The following is a 22,258-nucleotide window of genomic DNA, read 5'->3' on the forward strand; positions in this document are numbered from 1 at the left end:
CAGGATTTTGCTGATATGTCACCCACCTCCTGCACCTGACTGACCCCAGGCCACTGACCTCCCTTACATCCTTCCAGCAGGTTCAGAACTGCTGGCACAAAAACCAGGTGTGTGAATTTATGCAGAACTGAAGCTGACAGTAGAAGGGCACAGAGACACTATGTAAAGATGGCTTCTGTTCCTCAGAGGTCTCTTCTCCAGGGCAGAAAGTGACATGATGAGAGGAAACAACCTCAAGTTGCACCAGAGGAGGTTCAGCTTAAGATATTTGGAATTATTTCTTCCTGGAAAAGGTTGTCCATCCCTGTCCCAGCTGCCCAGGGCAGTGGTGGTGTCCCCATCCCTGAAGGGGTTTAGAAGCCGTGTGGATGTGGCACCTGGGGACATGGGGCAGTGGTGGCCTGGGCAGTGCTGGGGGAATGGTAGGACTCCATGATCTTAGACAACTTTTCCAGCCTAAATGATTCTGTGATTCTGTGATTTATTCTTGTGTTTCTACTGCAAAATCTCCTCCATCCGCCCATTGTGTTCCTGACAGAGACTGAATCTGAACGTCACAACCACCCACCAAGTGAGGCTGCAGAGACACTGTCACATGCAAGGAATTCATTCATCACCATGGTTTTGTTTAACAGGAACGAGCATGGCTCATTAACACAAAACTGTATTTTCAATAAGGTTAATACTCCAGTAATGCATAATTACAACCTAATAATTTAACACACAGGAGCACTGTAAAACAACTGTAAAGGACTTTGATTATTACAGTTTGCAAATGGACCAGAAAAGCCATTTACCATCATTACAAAGTTGGTTCATATTGGGGGATGTAGTGCATAGGGAAAGCATTGCACACTACAGAATTAAATTTCCTTTTACAGCTCTGCTAACCAACTGTAAAAACTGGAATCTGTCCCCATGGCTTGTGAAGGATTTTTTCCATAACATTAAAAAGAAACAAAAAAATCCCCAACAACAGTGGAATTTTGCAACTGTAGCATTAATAGGACCCTGCTGAAGCCTAATTTTAAAAAGTCACAGTCTCTAAGGCATTTAATACCAGAGTTTTGTTTCTGTATCATTCTTTTTAATAACAGCATCTAATTAAAACATCTGTAAAATGCTGACAGTTTTTAATTTTATGTAAAATTTGAAAAGCAAATAACAGGATCTGCTCTAGTGAAAGACAGCCACAGTAGTTATTATTAAGCAATGGTGATATTTCCATTTAAGAGTCACTTCTAAAAGTGGATAATCTCTACCTTTAAGGTAGAGCAGAGCAGAGACACTCTGAAATCACTACAGGCCCACTGAGGCTCTCTTGGTGTTTGAGTTTTATTTACTTGAATGTTTTCAGTGCATGTTTTCAGTTCAACTGATTCTGCAGAAGGTGACACTTTCCAGACGGGGCTTTTCATCAGGTATTCTTTGAAAAGTGAAAATAAGAAAAACACTGCCACACCGTGTGTGTGACTGTGCCAGGCCCATACAGATCCCCTGCCCCTGACAGCCTGGGCAGGTTTCTGATGGATGCCACGCATGCATTGATCTTGGGACCTTAATTTTTGAAGCAAGAATGAGGAAAATGGTGTGAAACAGATGTTTCTTCAAGCTGGCTGTTCCCTTTCTCACAGCATCTGCTTCAGGATATGTTCCACTGCCTCTGGGAAATTCTCACAGGTTAAGTAGGGAGCTGGGTTGATTTTGTCTTCATCTGCTGGCCGATATTTACCTGTAACAGATTAACACAAAGATCCCTTTACCAAACTCCTCTGAGTAGCCTTCTTTTTTCTCCCTAAAAATTACAGCCTTGTTACAGCAGTACCAACCAGGAAAATGCCCATCTGGGCTTCTCCTGCAACAAACATCCCACAAGGCTTCCCTAACAAACCCTGAGCCCTACTGGAGATTCCTTCAGGGGCAGCTCTGGATCAAAACTAGTGTTACTTGCACTGGTTTACTCTGCAGTACTGGCAAATGTCCACATTGTAGGTTCTTAAAATGTCATTTTCACTTATACCTGGAATCACAGAATCCCAGAATGGTTTGGTTTGGAAGAGACCCTAAAGCTCATCCAGTTCCACCCCCTGCCATGGGCAGGAACACCTTCCACTATCCCAGGTTGCTTCAAGCCCTGTCCAGCCTAGCCTTGGACACTGCCAGGGATCCAGGGGCAGACACAGCTGCTCTGGGCACCCTGTGCCAGGGCCTCCCCACCCTCACAGAAAGAATTTCTTCCTGAAATCTCTAACCCGAATTTCCCATCTTTGATTTTGAACCAAATACTCCCTGTTCTATCACTACAGTTCCTGATGAAGAGTGCATCTCCAAAGACTATTCTGAGGAGGAGAAGGATTACTTCCCTCAATTTTCAGCATATCACGGCTGCATGAGCATGAGCAGCTGCCACCTCAAAGAGACCTTACCCAGTCCACGGGGCCATCAGCAACACTGAAAATACCTGCCAATCCCTCCAGGTTCCACTTTTATGCAAATCAAAACTAGATTTATAACAACCAGTGTAATTACTGAGGAATGTCACCAAACTCCTGTACAATCAGAGGTTACATTGCTGTGACTGATTTTGGCAATCTGAAGTGTGACAGTAACAGTTCTCTCTGCTCTGTGATTACTGCTCAGGATTTTTTGAGTCAGAGCAAAAATTCACACCTACAAGAGCAGCTGTCCCCAGCTACAACTTTGGTCACCCTGCCATCATCTGGGGGTCTGTGCTGTGCTCTAGCCCTGTTGTGACAATGTCCTGCTTGACAGGCTGCCTCTGCATCACCCCAGCAGGGATGTGGAAGGAGTGTCACACAGCACCAGGGCTGTCACACAGCACCAGGGATGGCCCCAGGGCTCAGAGTGTACCTTGACTTTTGGGCACAGGGTGAGATCACTGAAGGCACCACTGTCTCCTGAAACGACCGATCCATCGCATACTTACCCGTCCTTACCAAAATCCCACGCATGCCTGCCTGCTGGGCACCACCAACATCATCCCTGCAGTCCTGGGACACAGCAGGAGAGCAGTGGGTTAGCAGGCACAGACACTTCCATAACCTTTTCTGTTTTCCACATCACTTAAAAGCAGCAACACAGAGTCAGATCTTCCAGCTACTCGTTGGTCACACTGTCACAGGAGTGGTTTTCTATGTGCTCTCTGCCTGATCAAATAGCGACTGAAGAGAGGTAACCCCATAGATCACACACTAAATCCTGTGAACTTTCATGGAATCATTTAGGCTGGAAAGCCTATCTAAGATCATGGGAGTCCAACCATTCCCCCAGCACTGCCCAGGCCACTACTAGCCCATATCACCAGGGACCACATCCACACAGCTTTTAAACCCCTGCAGGCATGGGGACTCCAACACTGCCCTGGGCAGCCTGTGCCAGTGCTCAAACTCCTATTAAGAATTTTTCTCTAATATCCTATCTAAACCTCCCCTGGCACAGCTTGAGGCCGTTTCCTCTCCTCCTGTCCCTGTTCCCTGAGGGCAGAGCCCGACCCCCCCGGCTGCCCCCTCCTGTCAGGGACTTGTGCAGAGCCACAAGGTCCCCCCTGAGCCTCCTTTGCTCCAGCCTGAGCCCCTCAGCCCCCTCCTGGCGCTCCAGACCCTTCCCCAGCTCTGTTTTCTCTCTAGAAATGACAGTCCCATCCTTTGGAACCCTGCTGTGCAGGCCATGCACACCATGCAGGGCAGCACTGCACTGCCAGGCAGGTGAGGGCAGGGGGGTTTTTGTGCCCACATACATCTCCGATCATGACGGCCTCCTCGGGGGCACAGTCCGTGCCCCGCAGAGCCTCCAGGAAGAAGGTCTTCTCTGGCTTCCCCACCACGGTGGCTTTGGTGTCCGTCGCGTACTCCAGCCCTGTCACAAAAGGTCCAGGTCCCAGACACAGCCCCTCCTTCTTCTTGAAATACCTGGCTTTATGGATCGCTATGAGAGGTGCCCCGTCCAAAATCAACCTATAGAATGAATGAAGAAGAGAGTACAAAAATTATGTTAAAGAAATTATATTTACAGCTGAAGGCCTCACAGAATCCCAGAATGGTTTGGTTTGGAAGAGACCCTAAAGCTCATCCAGTTCCACCCCCTGCCATGGGCAGGGACACCTTCCACTGTCCCAGGTTGCTCCAAGCCCCGTCCAGCCTGGCCTTGGACACATCCAAGGGCAGCCACAGCTGCTCTGGGAAACCTGTGCCAGGGGCTCCCCACCCTCACAGGGAACAATTTTTTACAGGTAGAGGATGAATCATTTGGCCTTAACTTTGTATTTTAGCACTGAAGGAATTACAGTAACAGGTAACATAAAAAACCCCACAAAGCTATTTGATGCATTCCGGTCCCTCTGAATTCCCCAGTTGACCGTGGGAGTTTGAGCGGGCTCGCTTCCACAGAACCTGCACCTCATCTCGGATTCTCATATTTCTGTTATGTGCCCTGCAGATTTTCCTTACAGCAGACACAGCATCCCCCTGTCCTGCAGCAAAGGGAAGCTGTGTAGGTGCTGCACTAGAGGAACGCTCCTGGTCCACCAAGCACAGCAATATTATTGCTGTCCTCCCCTCCCAACAAGAGCCCTCCAGACAGCATCTGGGCTGCCAAAGCTTTTCCCTCTGATTTTACACTTTCTCCAGGTAATGCAGGTCATTCCAATCTTTATCACAACAGTGTAAAACACTGGCTGTTATTCTCAGAGCAGAAAGGAGGATTCATTTCCCCCTTAACCCCTGGTTAACAAAACCAAACCAAACCAAACCAAAGCCTTTAAGAAAAGAAACAAAGTCTTGCTTTGCCCCTGTTGTAAGAGGCTGGCTGAGGTGAGCTGGATTCTCCCTGGAGGATGTCTGCAGAGCAGCCTGGAAGCTCTGAGCAGGACATAAATGATATTTCATTTCACTTAATTATCACAAAACACTCCTATTGAATCAATGCATTCCAAAGCAAGCTGAACAAGAAGAGAGCTGGGTTGTGCTTCTGTGAGCAGCCAGACACGTTCATGATGGGAGGATGCCTCTAGGACACAGAAAAAATTAATCTGACAGCATCACCACAACCACTATGTTCAGCAGTTTGCAGGAGAGATCTCACCTGAGAGAATTCTTTTAAATGTGGCATCAAAATCCCACATATACAGAAAGAGAAATTTAGTCTCAGTCATCTCAAGTGGTGCCTGGAGAACGGCCAGACTCTGTGTATCTCATTTTGGGACTCGTGTTGGGTTAGATTTACCCAAGTTAATGTTGGGTGTCAATGGAATACTTGCCTACGAGGTAATTAGTCAGCCTGGGCTCCTCACAGTCAGTGCAGAGGAAAAGGCACTCCTAGGGCACAGTTCAACTGTCCTATTTTAAGCACTATTGGGTAAAAAATGCTGTAAAGTGCCTCCCTTATCCCTCCAGAGCCCAGATCACCAGCACAGACACAGGAATCTGCACTGCAGATACCTGCATTTAATCAGATTCACCTCAAAGTTCTGCAATCCCGATGCAACTCCATTTTCAAGGCAAATCCCAAGTGACTTAATTATCTGAGTAATAAAGGAGAAGGAATAGGGTGAGGCTTGACAAGAAGAGAATGTGCCAGTGGTCAGTATTTCCATCGGGCCTAACAGAACCGATGCCAGCAAAAGTTTATCCCCTACAGAGGCCTGGGGGAAACACCCAGAACAAATCAGTGAGGTGTTACAGATCAGACAGAGCTCATCCTGGGTTTTTTTAAGTGTCCTGGTCTTCAGCCTGAAGCAAACAATGGGTATTATTCACCAACTAATATATTCAGGACAGAAATACCAGTCAATAAATGATGCAAGCACTGGGATACTCAATAGGTTAAGCACATGCAGTTGTGAAATTAAGAATCCCCTCATGATCCAAATCAAAACTCCAAAATCAATGCCTTTGGCATGGTGCACTAACAAGGCGGACAGGCTCAGTTTGGGTCAACACCTGTTGCTATAACACAGAACTGGCAGCAGATGAGGACTGCATCGGCCTCCTACTCCAAGAAACCCCCCCAAGACACTGGTGGGCAGTAATTGATACTCCCTCTTCCAATGTTATGGGTATAAAGACAGACTAAGGTGTTTGAAATCAGGGTTTTCATCAGATTTCAAGGTGCAAAACTGTGTGGTAGCCACACCCTGTGAGCCAAGAGGAGGAAGGGCTAATCACACACATCACCAGGGCTACACTTAGCAAAAGGCTCACAGCCAGTGTCTTCAAACTGAAGGCTTTTCAAGTTAAAATCAAGAGTGTGGAGTCAAGCCAGAACCAGAGAGAAGGACACATGGCTCTGCACACACTGCTGCAGCCTGGCTCATGGATGGTCACAGATGGAATTTATCTGATCTACCCCTTAGTGTAGAGACAAAAAAAGCTTTAGAAATAAAACAGTAGAGATCAGCTCCATAGTCCACCTGGTCCAACAGGTTGTGCTGGCCACTCCTGAACAAAAGATGCTTCAGAAGATATTGCTGGACATCCTGCATTAGGTAGGTAAGGAAAAATCCACCCTAAATACTGGATTTCCTTCCCTATAGCACTCAGGCTCTGAAGGCTGGGTTTTGAACACAGAATCTGCCTCTCCTCTTGGAGAAGAGGAAATGACCTCAAGCTGTGCCAGGGCAGGTTCAGGTTCAACATGAGGAGGAATTTCTCCATGGAAAGGGTGGTCAGGCATTGAAAGGAGTTTCCCAGGGAAGTGTTGGAGTCTCCATCCCTGGAGGTGTCCAAGGAAGGCCTGGATGTGCTCTGGAGTGGTGACAAGGTAGGGATCAGGTCTTGGAGGGCTTTTCCAACCCAAATAATTCTGTGATTTTGAGAATGCATCCCCACATCCCTGTTTTTGTGTATTTCCCCTGGATGCACTGCTAAATTTTCCCCCTCAGTGACAGCTGCGACTGTACTTCTGCAGTTTACTTAGACTGAAAGCTGTAAAAATGAGGTCTGGACTGCCTGAAGTTCATAGTGAAGAACCCAAATCCAATCAAGATTAGTGGCTGCCTCATACACTGCGTAATGTGTGACATTCCTACCACCCTTTCCTTCCCAGAAAGAGGAGAGAGCCCAGCACAAGCCAGCCCCCACTCAACCCCTGCCAGGGGCTGCCTTACCGAAAGGCTCTGTTCATCATCTCGTAGTGGAAGTGCTCAGGAGCCAGTCCCACCACCACTGCATTGGGGTTATCCGTGCCAATCCCTGGGAAAACAGAACAAGACTCTGAGCAAACAGGATTTAATTCACACTGAGCAGCACACAGTCAGCAAAGTGTATTTAGTCAGTTTCAGTCAAAAACGAGCATTTTCCAACACAGACATGTCACAGAGACTGCTTTTGTGTCTTTTATAGATTAAGAAAGCATCTGTGGAGAAGCTTCTGGTCTATCCAGACTGTTCCATCCTCCAGTGTGAACAGGACTCTGGAGCTGGACAGTCTTAACAGCAGCTGTGGGATGATTCTGTCACTGCTCCCACTGAAATGCAGCAGGATACAAAAATCCCTCTTTTCGTTGAATGACTGCTTCCCAACTGAGAATCCTTCTCCACATATATTTATGTGCTTTGTAAGACAGTAAAGCAGGAATTCAAGTGAATCCCATGCAGCTTTTCTATTCCCTCTAACCACAGGAAACTCTGTTGTTCCACGCATCAGTCTGATTCCGACAACAAAGATGATATTGCAGCATGGCCCAGAAGCTGTTACCCTAGATTAATCTGGGCTTTTCTGGAAGGTCTTTTTACAGTGAGGATTAGTGCCCTTGGGAACAGCTCCACTGCAGTCCCACCCTGGGACAGAACCAGGAGTGGAAGCAGAGTAGCACCAACAGGAGGGTTTTATTAATGACACGTTATCAGCTGCAGCCTGCACTCACTGGGGATTTTGTTCCACGTTCAAACACACCCTCTCCACCTTCCCCAGGACAACCAGAGCTCCTGGCTGGCTCTGCTGGCTGAGGTCTCCTGCTGCACATCCCTCAGCTGGCTCAGCCAGCAAAGCATCCACCCAAAGATGCCACAGTGTATTTGTGTCACCACCTAGAAGCATCCGAGTCCTTTAACCAGGAAAGGATTCCATTCATCCATCCCTGACCAACTTTAATAGAGAGATTAGCCAAGAACAGCTCAATAGCAGCCATTAACAGGAATTTAAAGCACTCTCCACTGTACTTAAATGTTCCAAGAGCAGCACTGAGGAAATGTGAGCCAAGCCCCTTGTAGCAAAAACAAAACAAACAACCCACTCCAGACCCAAGCAATACAGATAATGCACAGATGTGCCATCTCTTACAAAATTAGCAGCAGCTCCTGCAAAACTGATGAAAAGATCCCAAAACCATAGAGATTAAGCTGACTTAAATGTTCTCAGCAAATGAGCTGCTGCCTCTGCTGTTTCTCACCCAGGAAAGCCTTCCTGGGAGCACAAATACAGAATGTGGCTGGGGGCGCATTTCACTGGATACGATGTTAGGCAGAACAGATTATCAGGTTCCACTGCTCTCACAGAGGCTTTTTTCCTGAACACTGACCTCCCTGAAGACTTCTGACCAGACTATGGCACCAAAATTTAACAGGAAATTCCTGGATCCTGGCAAGATTAGAACCTTCTTAAATTACGCAGCCAGAATATTTCAGTTTGTAAGGCAAGGGGCAGGGACGAGTGGCAGGTCACCCATACTGCTGCTGCCTTGACTTTCAATAAAAAATTTTGAGTATATGATACACAGTTTTCAACTCTGAGTATGTTAAAAACGTGGGTATCTTTGCTATTCTTAATGTCCAAGTGAGAACACATCATTTTCTACTCCCCTTGTTGCTGAGGGAGGGAAATGGGAGCATCTGAAAGCAAAGCAGGTTTTAACCAGGCCTTTAGGGATGACAATTTAGAGGAGCCAGGGTGATGATGAACCTTCTGTCACCAGTGAAAGTATCCAAGTTCGTGGGGTGAAACGTAAACGTTCAATATAAGATAAGCAACAATAACAGCCTGGAGATTTTGCATTTAATAATAATCTATTAAGAGAGAAACAGCCTGCTGTGTGTGCCTATACACTGTTTTTTCAGCTCTTTATGAGTAAAATTTCTGTCTGAAGTCAGGAATTGCACAAATTGACACATCTTTACTATAAAAAAAAAAAAAATCAGCACTGGTAGGTCCAGTAAAGCTCCAGTGACCTGGTGATAACTATTACTTCCTTTTTCACACTGGAAATTAGTGGCAAGTATTGAGTTTTACATGAATTCCTGACTATTTGAAGGCCTTGGCTGCCATTTCCACTGCTCCTCAAGAAGATGTAATTTCAAGCTGTTGGATCTTTGATTTAAAATGAAGGAAGGACCTTTATGACCCTGCAGAATTCCACATTTCAGGCTCCACCATGGCTAGCGGTCTGTCTGTGACCGAGAGCACAACGTTTCCTCAGCTGTTCATTAGCTGTTGTTCGCTAATTAGTTGTCTCCTGAGCAGCTCACCTGTGAAATCAGGCAGGGCCTTATCGTCCACCAGGAGCAGGGGCCGCACCTGGTGCTGCTCCAGGAGGTTCCTGGCTGCTGTCAGGGAGGTGAAGATCTCGTGTTCCGCAATGTCGAACCCCAGCCCCGTCAGCCTCTCCAGCAGGTCCCTCTTGCTCTCCTTGGTGGTGTTGGTCACAAACCGGACGGTCACCGGGGCACTGCGCAGCCTGGCGTGGACAGAGGGGGAAACTGGACACAGGCTCCTCCTGTTCTCACATCTGTGCTTCTCTCTGGGACTAAAAACTGACCTAAAGGCTGCAGGTGACCACACAGAACACTGGCACCACACAAAAATTTCTGTGATGTGGAACAGACAGCAAGAATTACACCTGCCAGACCAAGGCAAGTCATCCTTCCCTCCTCTCCCCCATCTACCACAAAGATTCCTGAGGAAAACATGATTCCCACTCCCTCTTCACAGCAGCAGCAAGCACATCTATGATAACTAATTTGAAAAGTGTTTTTATTCAAAATGCACAATAAATAAGGCCAGTCCCGCCTTCTGGATCAACATAAGCAAACAAAAGAAGCTTGTTGCTGAATTAATATACTGAACTCCACTGCTGGGTAAGTTTCCCAGCAGCTGTGGTTCGTTCAGGATGCTCCAGGAGCCTGTGTTACCTTGGTGGTGGTTTTATATCAGCTTCTGCAGCCATTTCCCCCTTTCCTGAGGAGCACCAGTATCACATAAAACCACGTTATTGCCCTGTGCTGACAGAAAATGCTATCAAACAATCAAATAATTTTAAGTGACAGTTTCAACAGCATTCCCTTTAATTATTCCCCCACCATCACTTTCTCTGTTGCTATAGAAACAAACACTGGCATCAGGACTGTGTGGAGAACATCAGAATAAAGTTGGAGACTTGCTTGCACCTGCCACTTCCTTCTCCTGTTTATCTCTTGTTTTACACTGACCCTCCACAGGTATGAGCTGGTAAAAAAGCCCCCTGGTTGATAATAAAATAAAAATTAATATGCTTTTTCCCTATGGGCCTCAATAGGGATCTATGAATGCAGTAACCCTAAAATAGGCATCACTCCATTTGTTCCCTAAGTAAGCTGCATGCCAACCATTCCAGCTTCTTTTCAGGAAGGACAGGGACATGGATTGGCAGTAAAAGCACAGGATAATAATTTTTTTCAAACCTCTGAGCTAAAAGACCTGGCTGCTCTCTGACACCTGCCCTCCATACCTGTGACAACACACAGATATTATATGGATTTTCAAGAGCGTTGACTCTCACCTGGCACAAGCTGTCCCTGCAGCAGGAAACACAGTGCAGTGAGTGGAAGGGCAATGAGTGAGAACCCAATGTTTCAGCAGTTTTTACTTCCTTGCAATTTTACATCTTTAGGATATAATCATTTCCACAGCATTACCTGTGCAAAATGCAGCTTCCTAATCCCTCTGTGAGCTTTTCCTTTGAGCAACAGTCCAGCTGTATGAAACCCCTTAGCAGCCCACACAGCTCCAGTAGAGAGTTCAGTTCTGCTCCTATATCCTGATTAATCTTTAGTGTCCCAGAATCTCAAGGTGTCCTCCTTCATTCACACCACGATAATATGATCTATCACTTTGGGATTTTTCTTTGTCCATTGCAAGGTATCTTCTCAGGAAAACACTACAAATATTCCTGGGGTTGTGTGTCCTATTTCACCACTGACTTGGTTGGAATAAATCACTTTGCTGTGCCTTGGTCTCTTTAGGCACCCTTTCACCACAAGAGAAAGCGTTAACTGCCCTGTTTATTAATGTGCCAAAGTTCCTACAAAAGATGGGCTGTATTACCAAATGCTTCTCAAACTAAAAAAAAAATAAGGTTTACCTAGCAGAAAGAAACTTTGAAAACAGTAATAACAAAGAAAAGCTTTGTCTGAAGGAAACGAGAACTCTGCAGAGGTTGCCTTGCCCACTAGACCAAGCTTTTCTGTTATCCCGTTTTTATCTCAGCACAGATCTAAAAGCCCTGACAGACGATCAGGCTCCTGTAGTTAAACAAAGACCCAAGGACCAGCTCAGCTGAACTGATTTTGAGGTAATTCACCCGAACTCAACTTCGGCTGTCTCACATGTGAACCAGTGAAGACACTTTGAATATTGGTGGTTTTATGTCTAGAAAAGGCTTAGAAAACACAGAAAGAGGCACTGAGGAAAGCAGCAGAACTCAGGTGACACCAATAGCTGCACTCTTCGCTGCGTTCTCCTGGCATAAACACAGGTTAAAGGATTTGGCAGCGTGTTTGCTCCAGGCCTGCTCACCCAACCCCTTTGTGCAAACAGCACCGACACAATCTCCCAGAGGAAACCTAAAAAAGAGGGAAACTTGCCTTTTGAGGGCCTCCTGCGCACCCGGCACGGCCGAGTCCTCGACGTGGAGGGTGCCACTGAGATCCACCAGCACGGCCTTCAGTGCGCGCCGCGCTGACATCGCGCCCTGGGACAAGCAAAGGGGACTCAGGGACAACACCCAGGGGCTCCCAAAGCACCTTGCAGGTGCCAAGCACCACTCACAGTATGAAATGGGCCCCTCTAGATGGGGGGATAATAGGCAGCATTTAAAAAAAAGAAAAATACGTAATTAATGGGGTGGTGTTTTTTCCCCTAAAGACTCTGTCTGTGGAAATCAGGTGCTGTTTGTTCTTTAAGTGCATCAAAACAAACAAATAAAAAATTCTCTGAGTGACTCAAGGGTGTTGGGGAGAGGGTCATTAGGTCTGGGATTGCTGGCTCAAGGGCTCAGCAAGAATATTTCAGCAAGTGCCATCAACACCAACAGTGAAAATAAAGACACTGTGGTCTGGTGTAAAGCTCAAAATGCTCTGCCAAAGTGGGTATTGTTGATTTTATTTTTGTAAGCAAGACCTGGGGTGATCCAGCCCCCACCAAAGCCACTCTGAGGCTACTCAGTGGTGACACTGAGGAAATTGAAGATTTTTAGCCTGGAAGCTCTCAGGGCTCACAGATATCCAGCACCTCGAAGGGGACAGCCTGGCAGTTCTTCTGGGTCCACAAGACTCAACCCAAAATAAAAGCCAGCATTTGAAAGGTGAAGGCACCAGGGAAGGAACAGAGAGGTGATGTTTGAGTCACCTGGCTGAAGATCTGTCTCCAGAAACAAACACTTCCCCTCACATGTGCCACAAGTGCTGCATTTTGCTCCACGAGCAAGTCTGAGGAGCTGTTTCTCAGAAAATGTCCAATACAGCTTCAATACAGCAAGATTTTCTCCTGTTCATTGGACACCAATCATCTGAAAAGGCTGAGAGAATTTGGATTGTTCAGCCTGGAAAAGATTTGGGGTGACCTAACTGTGGCCTGCCAGTACCTGAAGGAGCTGTTAGGAGCGATGGAGAGGGACTTGGAACAAGGCATGGAGGGACAGGACAAGGAGGAATGGCTTCCCAGTGCCAGAGGGCAGGGAAGGAATTGCTGTCTGTGAGGGTAGGCAGGCCCTGGCACAGGGTGCCCAGAGCAGCTGTGGCTGCCCCTGGATCCCTGGCAGTGTCCAAGGCCAGACTGCATGAGGCTTGGAGCAGCCTGGGATAGTGGAAGGTGTTGCTGCCCATGGTAGGGGGTGGAACGGGATGGGCTTTAAGGTCCCTTTCAATCCAAACCATTCCAGGATCTGCCAACCCTACAAGTGACCACAATTTTGTGTTCAGCTGGTTTGGTTACAGGCAACACGTAGCACGCTTGTACTTTTAAAAAGCAAACAGAGGAGTCAACAGCACGACTAGAATCTGCCCTAATAAATTTATGTCAGTTTTATAAATGGTCACATGAGCTTGATGTCTCAGGTACGTGACACACACACACAAAAGGAAACTCTGAGATTCCACTACCATTATTCCTGCTGGTTCTCTGCAATAAGAAAATAAATTAAAATGCTTATTTTACCATATGTCTGTTGATGCAAAAGCCAAAGTTAAATGTTAATGATACACAGCTGAAAACAGAACTCCTAAATGAGCTTCATCAATTCCAATAGAAATTATTATTATTATTATTATTATTACTACTACTACTACTAGTGTTACTGTTATTTTATTTTTACCCTACATTTCCATCGGTTCTCCTGTTCACAATGCCTTTATCTGGGAAATACTGAAGTCATCTGCAGAGCCAGTTTTCAGCACAGCCTAATTTTAATTTTAAGGATAAAGCTCTGCCAAGGAAGTCCTAAAAACCCCCTAGAACCTCAGGTTTCATAATCACATCCCAACGAAAATTCACCTCGTCAGGAAAACGGGACCCCCCCAACTCCGGTCTCTGGGACAAGGACACGAGGAACACAACAAGACACAACCTAAGGGAAAGAGGGATATATTCTATAACAATATATATAGTTACATATGTCCCTCGATGGAAGGATGCTGATGGCACAGGTGCGTTATCGCCGTGCCGTCCCGTTCCAGAAAAACCCCGTCCGCACCCCCGCCCGCGGGGATGGTACCGCCTCTTCCCCCCAGCTCACAACGGGCGCGCGGGCTGGCCCATTCCCTACCGGGGGAGTCCCGAGCGCGGCGAGCTCCCCTTTCCCTGACGCGGATGGTTCCGCCCGCCCGTTCGCGGCCGAAGGCGGCGGACGGGCCCACGCGGACGAGAGGGGGGAGCAGCAAGCGCGGCTCCGCCGGGCCCTGACCTGCTCCCGCCGCCGCCACCGCCCCTGCGCTCTGCCCGCCGCCCGCGGGGTCCTGGCGGGGCGCGGCCGCCCAGCCCCGCGCAGGGCCGCCCGCCGCCGGCACGGCAAATAAAAAATACAACGTAATGAGCGTTGTCATAAATAAACACCGACCTCAGCCCTCAGCCGTCCTGGCGCCGGTCGGCGTCCGGCAGTCGCGACAGGCAGCGCGGGGAGGCAGCCCCTGGGGCCCTGAGGGCACGGGGCGGATCGTAACATGGGTGTGGTTATAAATCGTATAAATTACACCCGTTCTATCCTTTATGTGCCCGTTATTATACCTGGTTTAGCCTCTTTATCCTATATACCCGGTTTATAATCACGTGCTATGTGGATATGATCATCAACCATATAAATTATATCCCTTATATCCTACATGGACATGTTTATGTCCATAGCCATACATTATGGATCTCCGTAAGTCATATATCATTAATGTATCAATAATCTGTATACTATGGATATATTGCATCCTCTACTGATATTGTATTTAATAATGTATCCATATATCGATATTATGATTTTAGATGTATTTATACATTTTATATATATATATATAAATTATATAGAAAATACGTTATCATATCCATATATAGATATACCCATAAGACACCTATAATAACTAGTATCTATTTATATATATAAAAAACATACCTAGGATATCGGGAAGAAATTCTTCCTATTACATGTCTACTATTAAATTACACCCATAATACATCCATAGCGACTAATCCACTTATTATCTCCATATATATGGATATAGTGATATTTATAATTCTACACTTATGCGTTTATATATTTATACATTTTTGTAATATGAATTTTAATCTATGAATGTATGACTTTTATATATAATTTTATAAATTATTACTAATGTGTGTGTGTGTATATATACATAGAGTAACTTTATTTTGCATGTTCCCTGTTTTTGCAGAACCCAGCCAATTTTAGCCGCAGAGTTGTTCCAGAACGGCTGGAAGCCACGTGAGGGGACAGCAGCAGCGTGGTTATTCCCCGGAGTGTCTCTGCACTCCCCTTGCCCTCTCCCTGCTCATTACCTGTGAATCAGGGGGATGGGAAGCAGGAGACTTAGTTTGTCAGGAACAATGCATCCAGCTCGGTCAGCATACCAGGGCAGGAAGAAAAGATAAGAGAACTCTGATAAAACCAGGGGGGTCTCAGACAGACGTCCTGCAAACTAGCTCAAACCAGTCTCAAAGGCCAGGGATACAAAAGAGCATGCGCGGGGAAGAAAGGTTAAAAGTTCAGGACGAGGAAGAGCGTCAGCCTTCCTCCAAAAGACCCCCGGAGACCCCTACCAAGAAAACACCAGACCACACTGCGCAAGCGCAACGCGGATGTAAATGACTTTTGGGTTCATTATAATACGAAGCGAGGCTGGGCGGGGCTAGGTGATGAATATGTATAGTCATGTTGCGAAACTTAATGAATATGGAACTTGTAACCCGGTAAATACCGAGCTCAATGCAGCTGTCGGCACGCATGGCTTTGGAGGAGCGATCCCCCGTGCGTCCCAGCTGGAAATAAACGTACCTACTTTACTACTTCTTTAGTAGTGGAGTTCTGTCCGCTCTTCATTTGGCGAGCAGCCAGGAGAAACTCTGTCCGGCTGCAGGATCGGCTGAGGAGCGGACATCCTAGGCGCGCCCCAGGGCTTTCCTGGAGGATCTCCGCCCCTCGGCTCGCTCACTGCGGCGGACAGACAACGACCTGGAACTGCGGATAAACGGTGTGTTTTGCATTTAGGGTGCCTGTAAGTCGTACGCGTGGCCAGGGCTGCTGGTAAGCCGCGAGGAGACGTCCCGCGTTCAGCGCAGTCCCTGTGAGGGTAAAGGTGGGGCTTGCAAGCAATTGGCTACCGCAGCTGGCAAGGGGGAATCGCCGACCGATAGGGCGGCCGCTAGCGATCCTGAGAGCGGATCGGGTGATTCCAAGGGGGGGGTCCCACCGGAACTTGTTACTGTGTCGGAAAATACAAGAGGGACCCTGAAACTGTTACAAGCGAGTGTTGCGAACATTTTTGCTACTAGTAGCTAGTTTGAATGTTGTGTTGCTTATATGTCTATGTGGATATTGGTTGTTGTCGGACTGCTTTTATGTGTGTAGATGTGTATTAGGTCGCCTATTCGTTTGTAAAACGGGAGCGTGCGTGTTGCCGTGTGTCGTTTGAGAGTGTGATACTGAGACATTTGTTTGGGGGAGTGCTTGCTTGTTGAATTTAGAATCGTGGCTGGGAGAACCTCTGCAGAAGGATTAGTGGCAGAGAATTTAGAGTTTGAAAGAGTACGTGGAATAACTTGTTTTTGTGGATGTGTCAGAACCTTTTATTCAACGGGAGGATGGCAGGTTGCATGGGTATTAATACAGTGTAAAGTTTGTACGAGGAGATGATACTGTTCTTCTGCCAGACGGCAGAGCCTGTGTTCTCAGTGCTATTAAGCTGATTTTGAGCCTGAGATTTTAAAGGTTGTGTGTGGGAAGTCGCATTTGGTACCTGAGATTTAGGAATTTCGGGAAGAAATTGGGAAAGAACTGAGAGAGAGTGTGGAAAGAGGGGATTTCAAGCAGCAGCAAAGCAGGCTTGGCAGAAGGCACAAGAGAATTTATAAAGAGTGACTTATACACTACACAGGTGACCCGAAGGGGGTGGCACAGTATGGGAACCAGACAAAGTAAGGAAATCCCCAGAGCAAGCCCGCTGGGCTGTATTCTGGTACATTGGAAGGAGATAGTAGGAGCTGGAGGCACAGAAAATAAAAGAACCCTTATAAAATATTGTACCCAGTGGTGGCCACTGTATAAATTAGAAAATGAAGCCAAGCGGCCATCTAATGGAACTTTAGATTTTAATACCTTGCTTCAATTAATGCTGTTTCTGAGGTGGGAAGGTAAATGGGAAGAAGTTTCCTACGCTGACGCATTTTTTTCTCTCTGAAAACACCCTGAATGGCAGAGAGATTGTGGAATCAAACCCCCCAGTGATCCTATGGTGTTAGCTCTGGAAAAAGAAAATAATAAGGGCCGAAGAAGAATCAAACGATGCTGCTCGTCATGCAGCATAGGCCAGAGATGCACAAGGTCAGACAAAGTCTATCAAGCAGCAGCTCAGGGACAAGATGATGATGAATTAACCGATTTGCTTAAGCCTCCCCTTAGGAGACAGGAAGAGGATGCGGACTCGTAAGGAACACCAACGCCAACCTCCTCTCCCCCGGGCAGTCCTGTCTCATCCCGAACCAGGAAACAGGTACTGATGGCACCTCTGAGAGAGGCAGTGGCACCTGATGGGGATACAATGTTAATTAGAGTACCTTTCTCTACTGCTGACCTAGATGCATGGTATAACGTTGCCAAAAATTACCGAAGTGATCCAGTAGGTACTGCTGAGCGCTTGCAACTTATAATTAAACAGCATAATCCAGATTGGGCTGATATACAATTACTATTGGGTGGACTAACAGACAGAAAGACAGCCACTTTTGAAAACAGCTCAAGACTTGGCAGAGGACTATTACAAAACACAACAGTTAGATGTAAAAGATTACTTCCCACTCCAGGAACCACACTGGAACCCGAATAGAACAGCTGAATTAAAGAAATTAAAAGGTCATCAAGAATGGATAGCAAAAGGGGTGGAAAGGGCTATTCCCAAGACCCTAAACTGGTCAGCTTTGTACGCAATAAGACAGGGTCCTTCCGAGTCACCATCCAAATTCCTGGATCGTCTGAGGGATGCAATGCGCCGTAACACATCGCTGGATCCTGAGACCGAGGTAGGGGTACAACAGCTGGTATCTTTGTTTCTAGGACAATCCACAGGAGATATCAGACGTAAATTGCAGAAACTTCAGGGGCCAGAAGGGAGGAACCTGGAAACTCTATTGGATGCAGCTTGGAGGGTATTCAGTAATCGAGAAGAAGGTTACAAGCAAGGGATGAGGAAATTAGTGGCAGTAGTAAAAGAAGGGAATAGAGAAAAGCTTAGACAAGGACCCCCCAGACGAGGACCTCCCAGACAAGGCCCACCCCAGCTAGGTAGAGACCAATGCGCGATTTGTGGGAGGTTTGGTCATTGGAAAAACGAGTGCCCAGAAAGAAGACAAGAAGACCACCAGAACAAGGGAAACCGAGGAAGGGAGAGGGTGGTTGCACATGTGAAAGAAGATTGAAGAGGACCGGGGGATTCCACCCTAGCAGATCCACTGGTTATAATGAAGCTAGGGGACAAGGAAAAAGAAATAGAATTTTTGGTGGATTCAGGGGCAACATATTCAGTTTTAAATAAAGCTTTAATGCCTGTGGGGGATGACTACATTGTGGTACATGGAGCAACTGGCCAATCTGAAAAAGCTTATTTTTTTAAACCATTGAAATATAAAATTGGGAAACAATGGGGTATTCACAAGTTTTTATATTTACCCAATTCTCCAAAGGCTCTCTTGGGAAGAGATTTATTAGAACAATTACAAGCAACCATTATTTTTAGGAATGGGGAAGTTATTCTGGAGGTAAATGACCAACGGTATGTAGAAATACTGAGCCTAATATTAACAACCAAAGACCCTCCAAAGAGGAAATCAGGGAAGAGATAATGGAGCAAGTGTTCCCAGGAGTCTGGGCCACAGATGTACCTGGAAGAGCCAAAAATGCAACCCCAATACAGATCAAACTCAAAGAAGGGAGACAACCAGTTAGAATTAAACAGCACCCCCTTAAAAGGGAAGACAGGGAAGGAATTGGCCCAATAATTGAAAAATTCTTGCAGTTGGGATTACTAAAAGAGTGCCAGTCTGATTTCAATACTCCTATCCTGCCTGTCCGCAAACCTGATGGGTCTTACCGGGTGGTACAGGACTTACAGGCTGTTAACAAGATAACTGAGGACCTCTATCCTGTGGTGGCAAACCCTTACACTCTGCTAACATGTTTAACACCAGAGCTAACTTGGTTTACCGTTTTAGATCTAAAGGATGCCTTCTTTTGCCTCCCTCTCCATGAAGCCAGCCAGAAAATTTTTGCATTCGAATGGGAAAGCCCTAAGAGTGGGCGCAAAACCCAGCTCACATGGACGATGTTGCCTCAGGGATTTAAGAACAGCCCCACCCTGTTTGGAGAACAGCTCGCAAAAGACATAGAGTCCTAGGAAGCCCCACCAGGAGAAGGGAAGCTATTGCAGTACGTGGATGATCTCCTAATAGCTACCCGAACAGAGGAAGCTTGCACAGCCTGGACGGTAAGCCTCTTAAACTTCCTGGGACTCCAAGGGTACAGGGTATCCAAGAAAAAGGCTCAGGTGGTGAAACAAAAAGTGATCTATCTGGGCTATGAAGTCAGTGCTGGGCAACGAACTTTGGGGCAAGATCGCAAAGAAGCGATATGCCAAACCTCGAAACCCCAGACAGTGAAAGAGTTACGGACTTTTCTGGGGATGACAGGATGGTGCAGACTGTGGATTTACAATTATGGGCTGCTCGTGAAACCACTATGTGAACTCATTACAAAAGAAAGCAGAGATCTCCAGTGGGCAAAGGAGGCCACACGGGCCTTCAGCCAGCTAAAGAATGCCCTCATGTCAGCTCCAGCTCTAGGACTTCCAGACGTGAGTAAGCCATTCTTTCTATTTTCCCATGAGAAGCAAGGGATCGCCCTGGGAATACTAGCACAGGACCTGGGCCCATACCGACGGGCAGCTGCCTATTTCTCTAAGCAGCTAGATGCAGCAGCCAAAGGATGGCCTGGGTGCCTCAGAGCTGTTGCAGCAGTCGTGCTAAACATCCAGGAAGCACGCAAATTCACCTTGGGCCAGAGAACGACTGTGCTGGTGTCCCACACGGTGTCCACAGTGCTGGAAGTGAAAGGTGGGCACTGGCTCTCCCCACAACAGTTCCTGAAATATCAAGCTATCATGGTAGAACAAGATGATGTAGAAATAGTGGTAACTAACATTGTCAACCCAGCTTCCTTTCTCAGTGGAAATCAAGGGGAACCGGTACGCCATGATTGCCTGGAGACTATCGAAGCTACCTACTCCAGCCGCCCGGATCTAAAGGATACCCCTTTAGACAACACAGAGACCTGGTTTACTGATGGAAGCAGCTACATCATCAGTGGAAAGCGGCATGCTGGGTATGCAGTTACCACCTGCCGCGAGGTGATAGAATCTGGAGCCCTGCCAACAAACACCTCTGCGCAGAAGGCTGAAATAATCGCCCTAACCCGTGCCTTAGAGATGGCAAAAGGAAAGAAAATAAACATCTATACCGACTCAAGGTATGCCTTTGGAGTTGTACACGCACACGGGGCCATTTGGAAAGAAAGAGGACTGTTAAATTCACATGGAAAGAACATCAAACATGCACAAGAAATAATGCAGCTGTTAGAAGCAGTCCAGCTACCTGAGAAGGTAGCAATCATGCACATAAGGGCGCATCAAAAGGTGAGCTCAGAATTGGAAGAAGGAAATGAACTGGCGGACAGAGAGGCAAAAGAGGCAGCAAAAGGTGAGGTAACAATAACTGGAGCCTTGTTCCCAGATGGACAACTTTCCCTAGAGGGTAAGCCAACATATAATAAAAAAGACAGGAAATTGATTAAAGGTGAAAGGGGAACATTTAACCAAGAGGGATGGGCTATCAATGAAGAAGGAAAAGTAGTTATTCCCTCTCATTTGCTATGGGCCGTAGTTAGAGAGGAACACCAGAAAACACTGGGGAACAAATGCCTTATATAACTACTTAATTGGGAAAATTATCGCTAGAAACTTATACGAAACTGTTGTGCAAGTAACTCGACAGTGCAACCTTTGCCTCCAGACTAACCCCAGAAACACCCCCAAACCAAAAATGGGCCAGATTGGGAGAGGCCATGGGCCTGGACAGCAGTGGCAAATTGATTTCACAGAACTTCCAAGAAAAGGGGGGTACCGATATTTATTAGTGCTAACAGATACTTTTTCAGGATGGCCAGAAGCTTTTCCTACCAGGACCGCTAAGGCTCGAGAAGTAACCAAGGTGTTACTACAAGAAATAATACCGCGCTTCGGAGTTCCAGCCACAATGTCCTCAGATAGGGGACCACATTTTATTTCAAGGGTGGTACAACAAACCAGCCAACATTTAGGCATAGACTGGGAACTCCACACTCCATACCATCCCCAGTCAAGTGGCCAAGTAGAGAAAATGAATCATTTGATTAAACAGCAAATTGTGAGATTAGGGCAAGAAGCTAACCTACCCTGGCCCCAATCTCTTCCACTTGCGTTGTTACGAATTCGGACCAAGCCCAGAATTAAGGAAAAGTTAAGTCCCTTTGAAATACTCTATGGGAGACCATATGGGGTACAGAAAGGCATATCTACCCAAATAGGGGAAGAGACACTAACCACCTACATGATTGCCTTAGATAAACAGCTTAGAGAAATTGGAAAACATGTGGCTGGAACTCGAAGTCGAGGTTTGGACGGTCCTGTACATGACATTCAGCCTGGAGATTATGTATATGTTAAGTCTCTTACAGAAAAGACTCTGGAACCACAGTGGGAAGGACCATTCCAGGTGCTTCTCACCACTTACACCGCGATTAAGATCAGAGAACAGAGTGCCTGGATTCACCACACCTGAGTAAAGAAGGCTCCAGAGACCCCTTGGAAAGTGACCCCTGGGGATGATGAACTGAAATTGAAGTTCACCCGAACAAAATGAAAATGTCAGGGTGGCACGCAAGTATAACCCAGAAAATTGTTTTTCTCACAGTTACAATTGTAACCTCCAGTTGGGAAGTTATTCATAAGAGAGAGGACATATGGTCCCAAGCCTTTATGCGGGTTACTGGACTCATGGGGAGATATTCTGATATAAAAGATTTAAACCTGTTGACTGTAGTCATGCACGGAAACCAAATGTATACAAAGCAAGAATGGAAAAAACAAAGAACTTGGCAGCTCCAAGGGACTGTAGGAGAAAAAATCAAGATAGGATGCCAAAAGGTTAGCGGGACTACTCATAGAAAAGCAACCCAAATCAGTGTCTCAACT

At 46.5% G+C, this 22,258-nt stretch overlaps 1 protein-coding gene across 4 annotated transcripts; it reads right to left on the bottom strand.

Moving 5' to 3' along the window:
* Nucleotides 1-591: 591 nt before the first annotated feature.
* On the bottom strand, nucleotides 592-14,206 carry HDHD2 (haloacid dehalogenase like hydrolase domain containing 2). 4 transcript variants are annotated; one of them, XM_048292934.1, is made up of 8 exons: nucleotides 14,122-14,206; nucleotides 13,758-13,832; nucleotides 11,852-11,958; nucleotides 9,479-9,687; nucleotides 7,124-7,208; nucleotides 3,758-3,974; nucleotides 2,948-3,011; nucleotides 592-1,732 (listed from the first exon to the last, which is right to left on the bottom strand). In XM_048292934.1, exons 3-8 carry the CDS (start codon nucleotides 11,950-11,952, stop codon nucleotides 1,629-1,631), a joined length of 780 nt encoding a protein of 259 aa, XP_048148891.1. In that variant the 5' UTR covers nucleotides 11,953-11,958; nucleotides 13,758-13,832; nucleotides 14,122-14,206; the 3' UTR covers nucleotides 592-1,628. The 4 variants fall into 4 exon arrangements, with proteins under 4 accessions (XP_048148891.1, XP_048148888.1, XP_048148889.1 ...); XM_048292931.1 differs by having other exon boundaries at nucleotides 13,758-13,830; nucleotides 14,029-14,188; XM_048292932.1 differs by having other exon boundaries at nucleotides 13,758-13,830; nucleotides 14,167-14,185.
* Nucleotides 14,207-22,258: the final 8,052 nt, after the last annotated feature.

The sequence above is a fragment of the Corvus hawaiiensis genome, chromosome Z (assembly GCF_020740725.1).
Source record: "Corvus hawaiiensis isolate bCorHaw1 chromosome Z, bCorHaw1.pri.cur, whole genome shotgun sequence".
In the NCBI taxonomy this organism is placed as follows: Eukaryota; Metazoa; Chordata; class Aves; order Passeriformes; family Corvidae; genus Corvus; species Corvus hawaiiensis.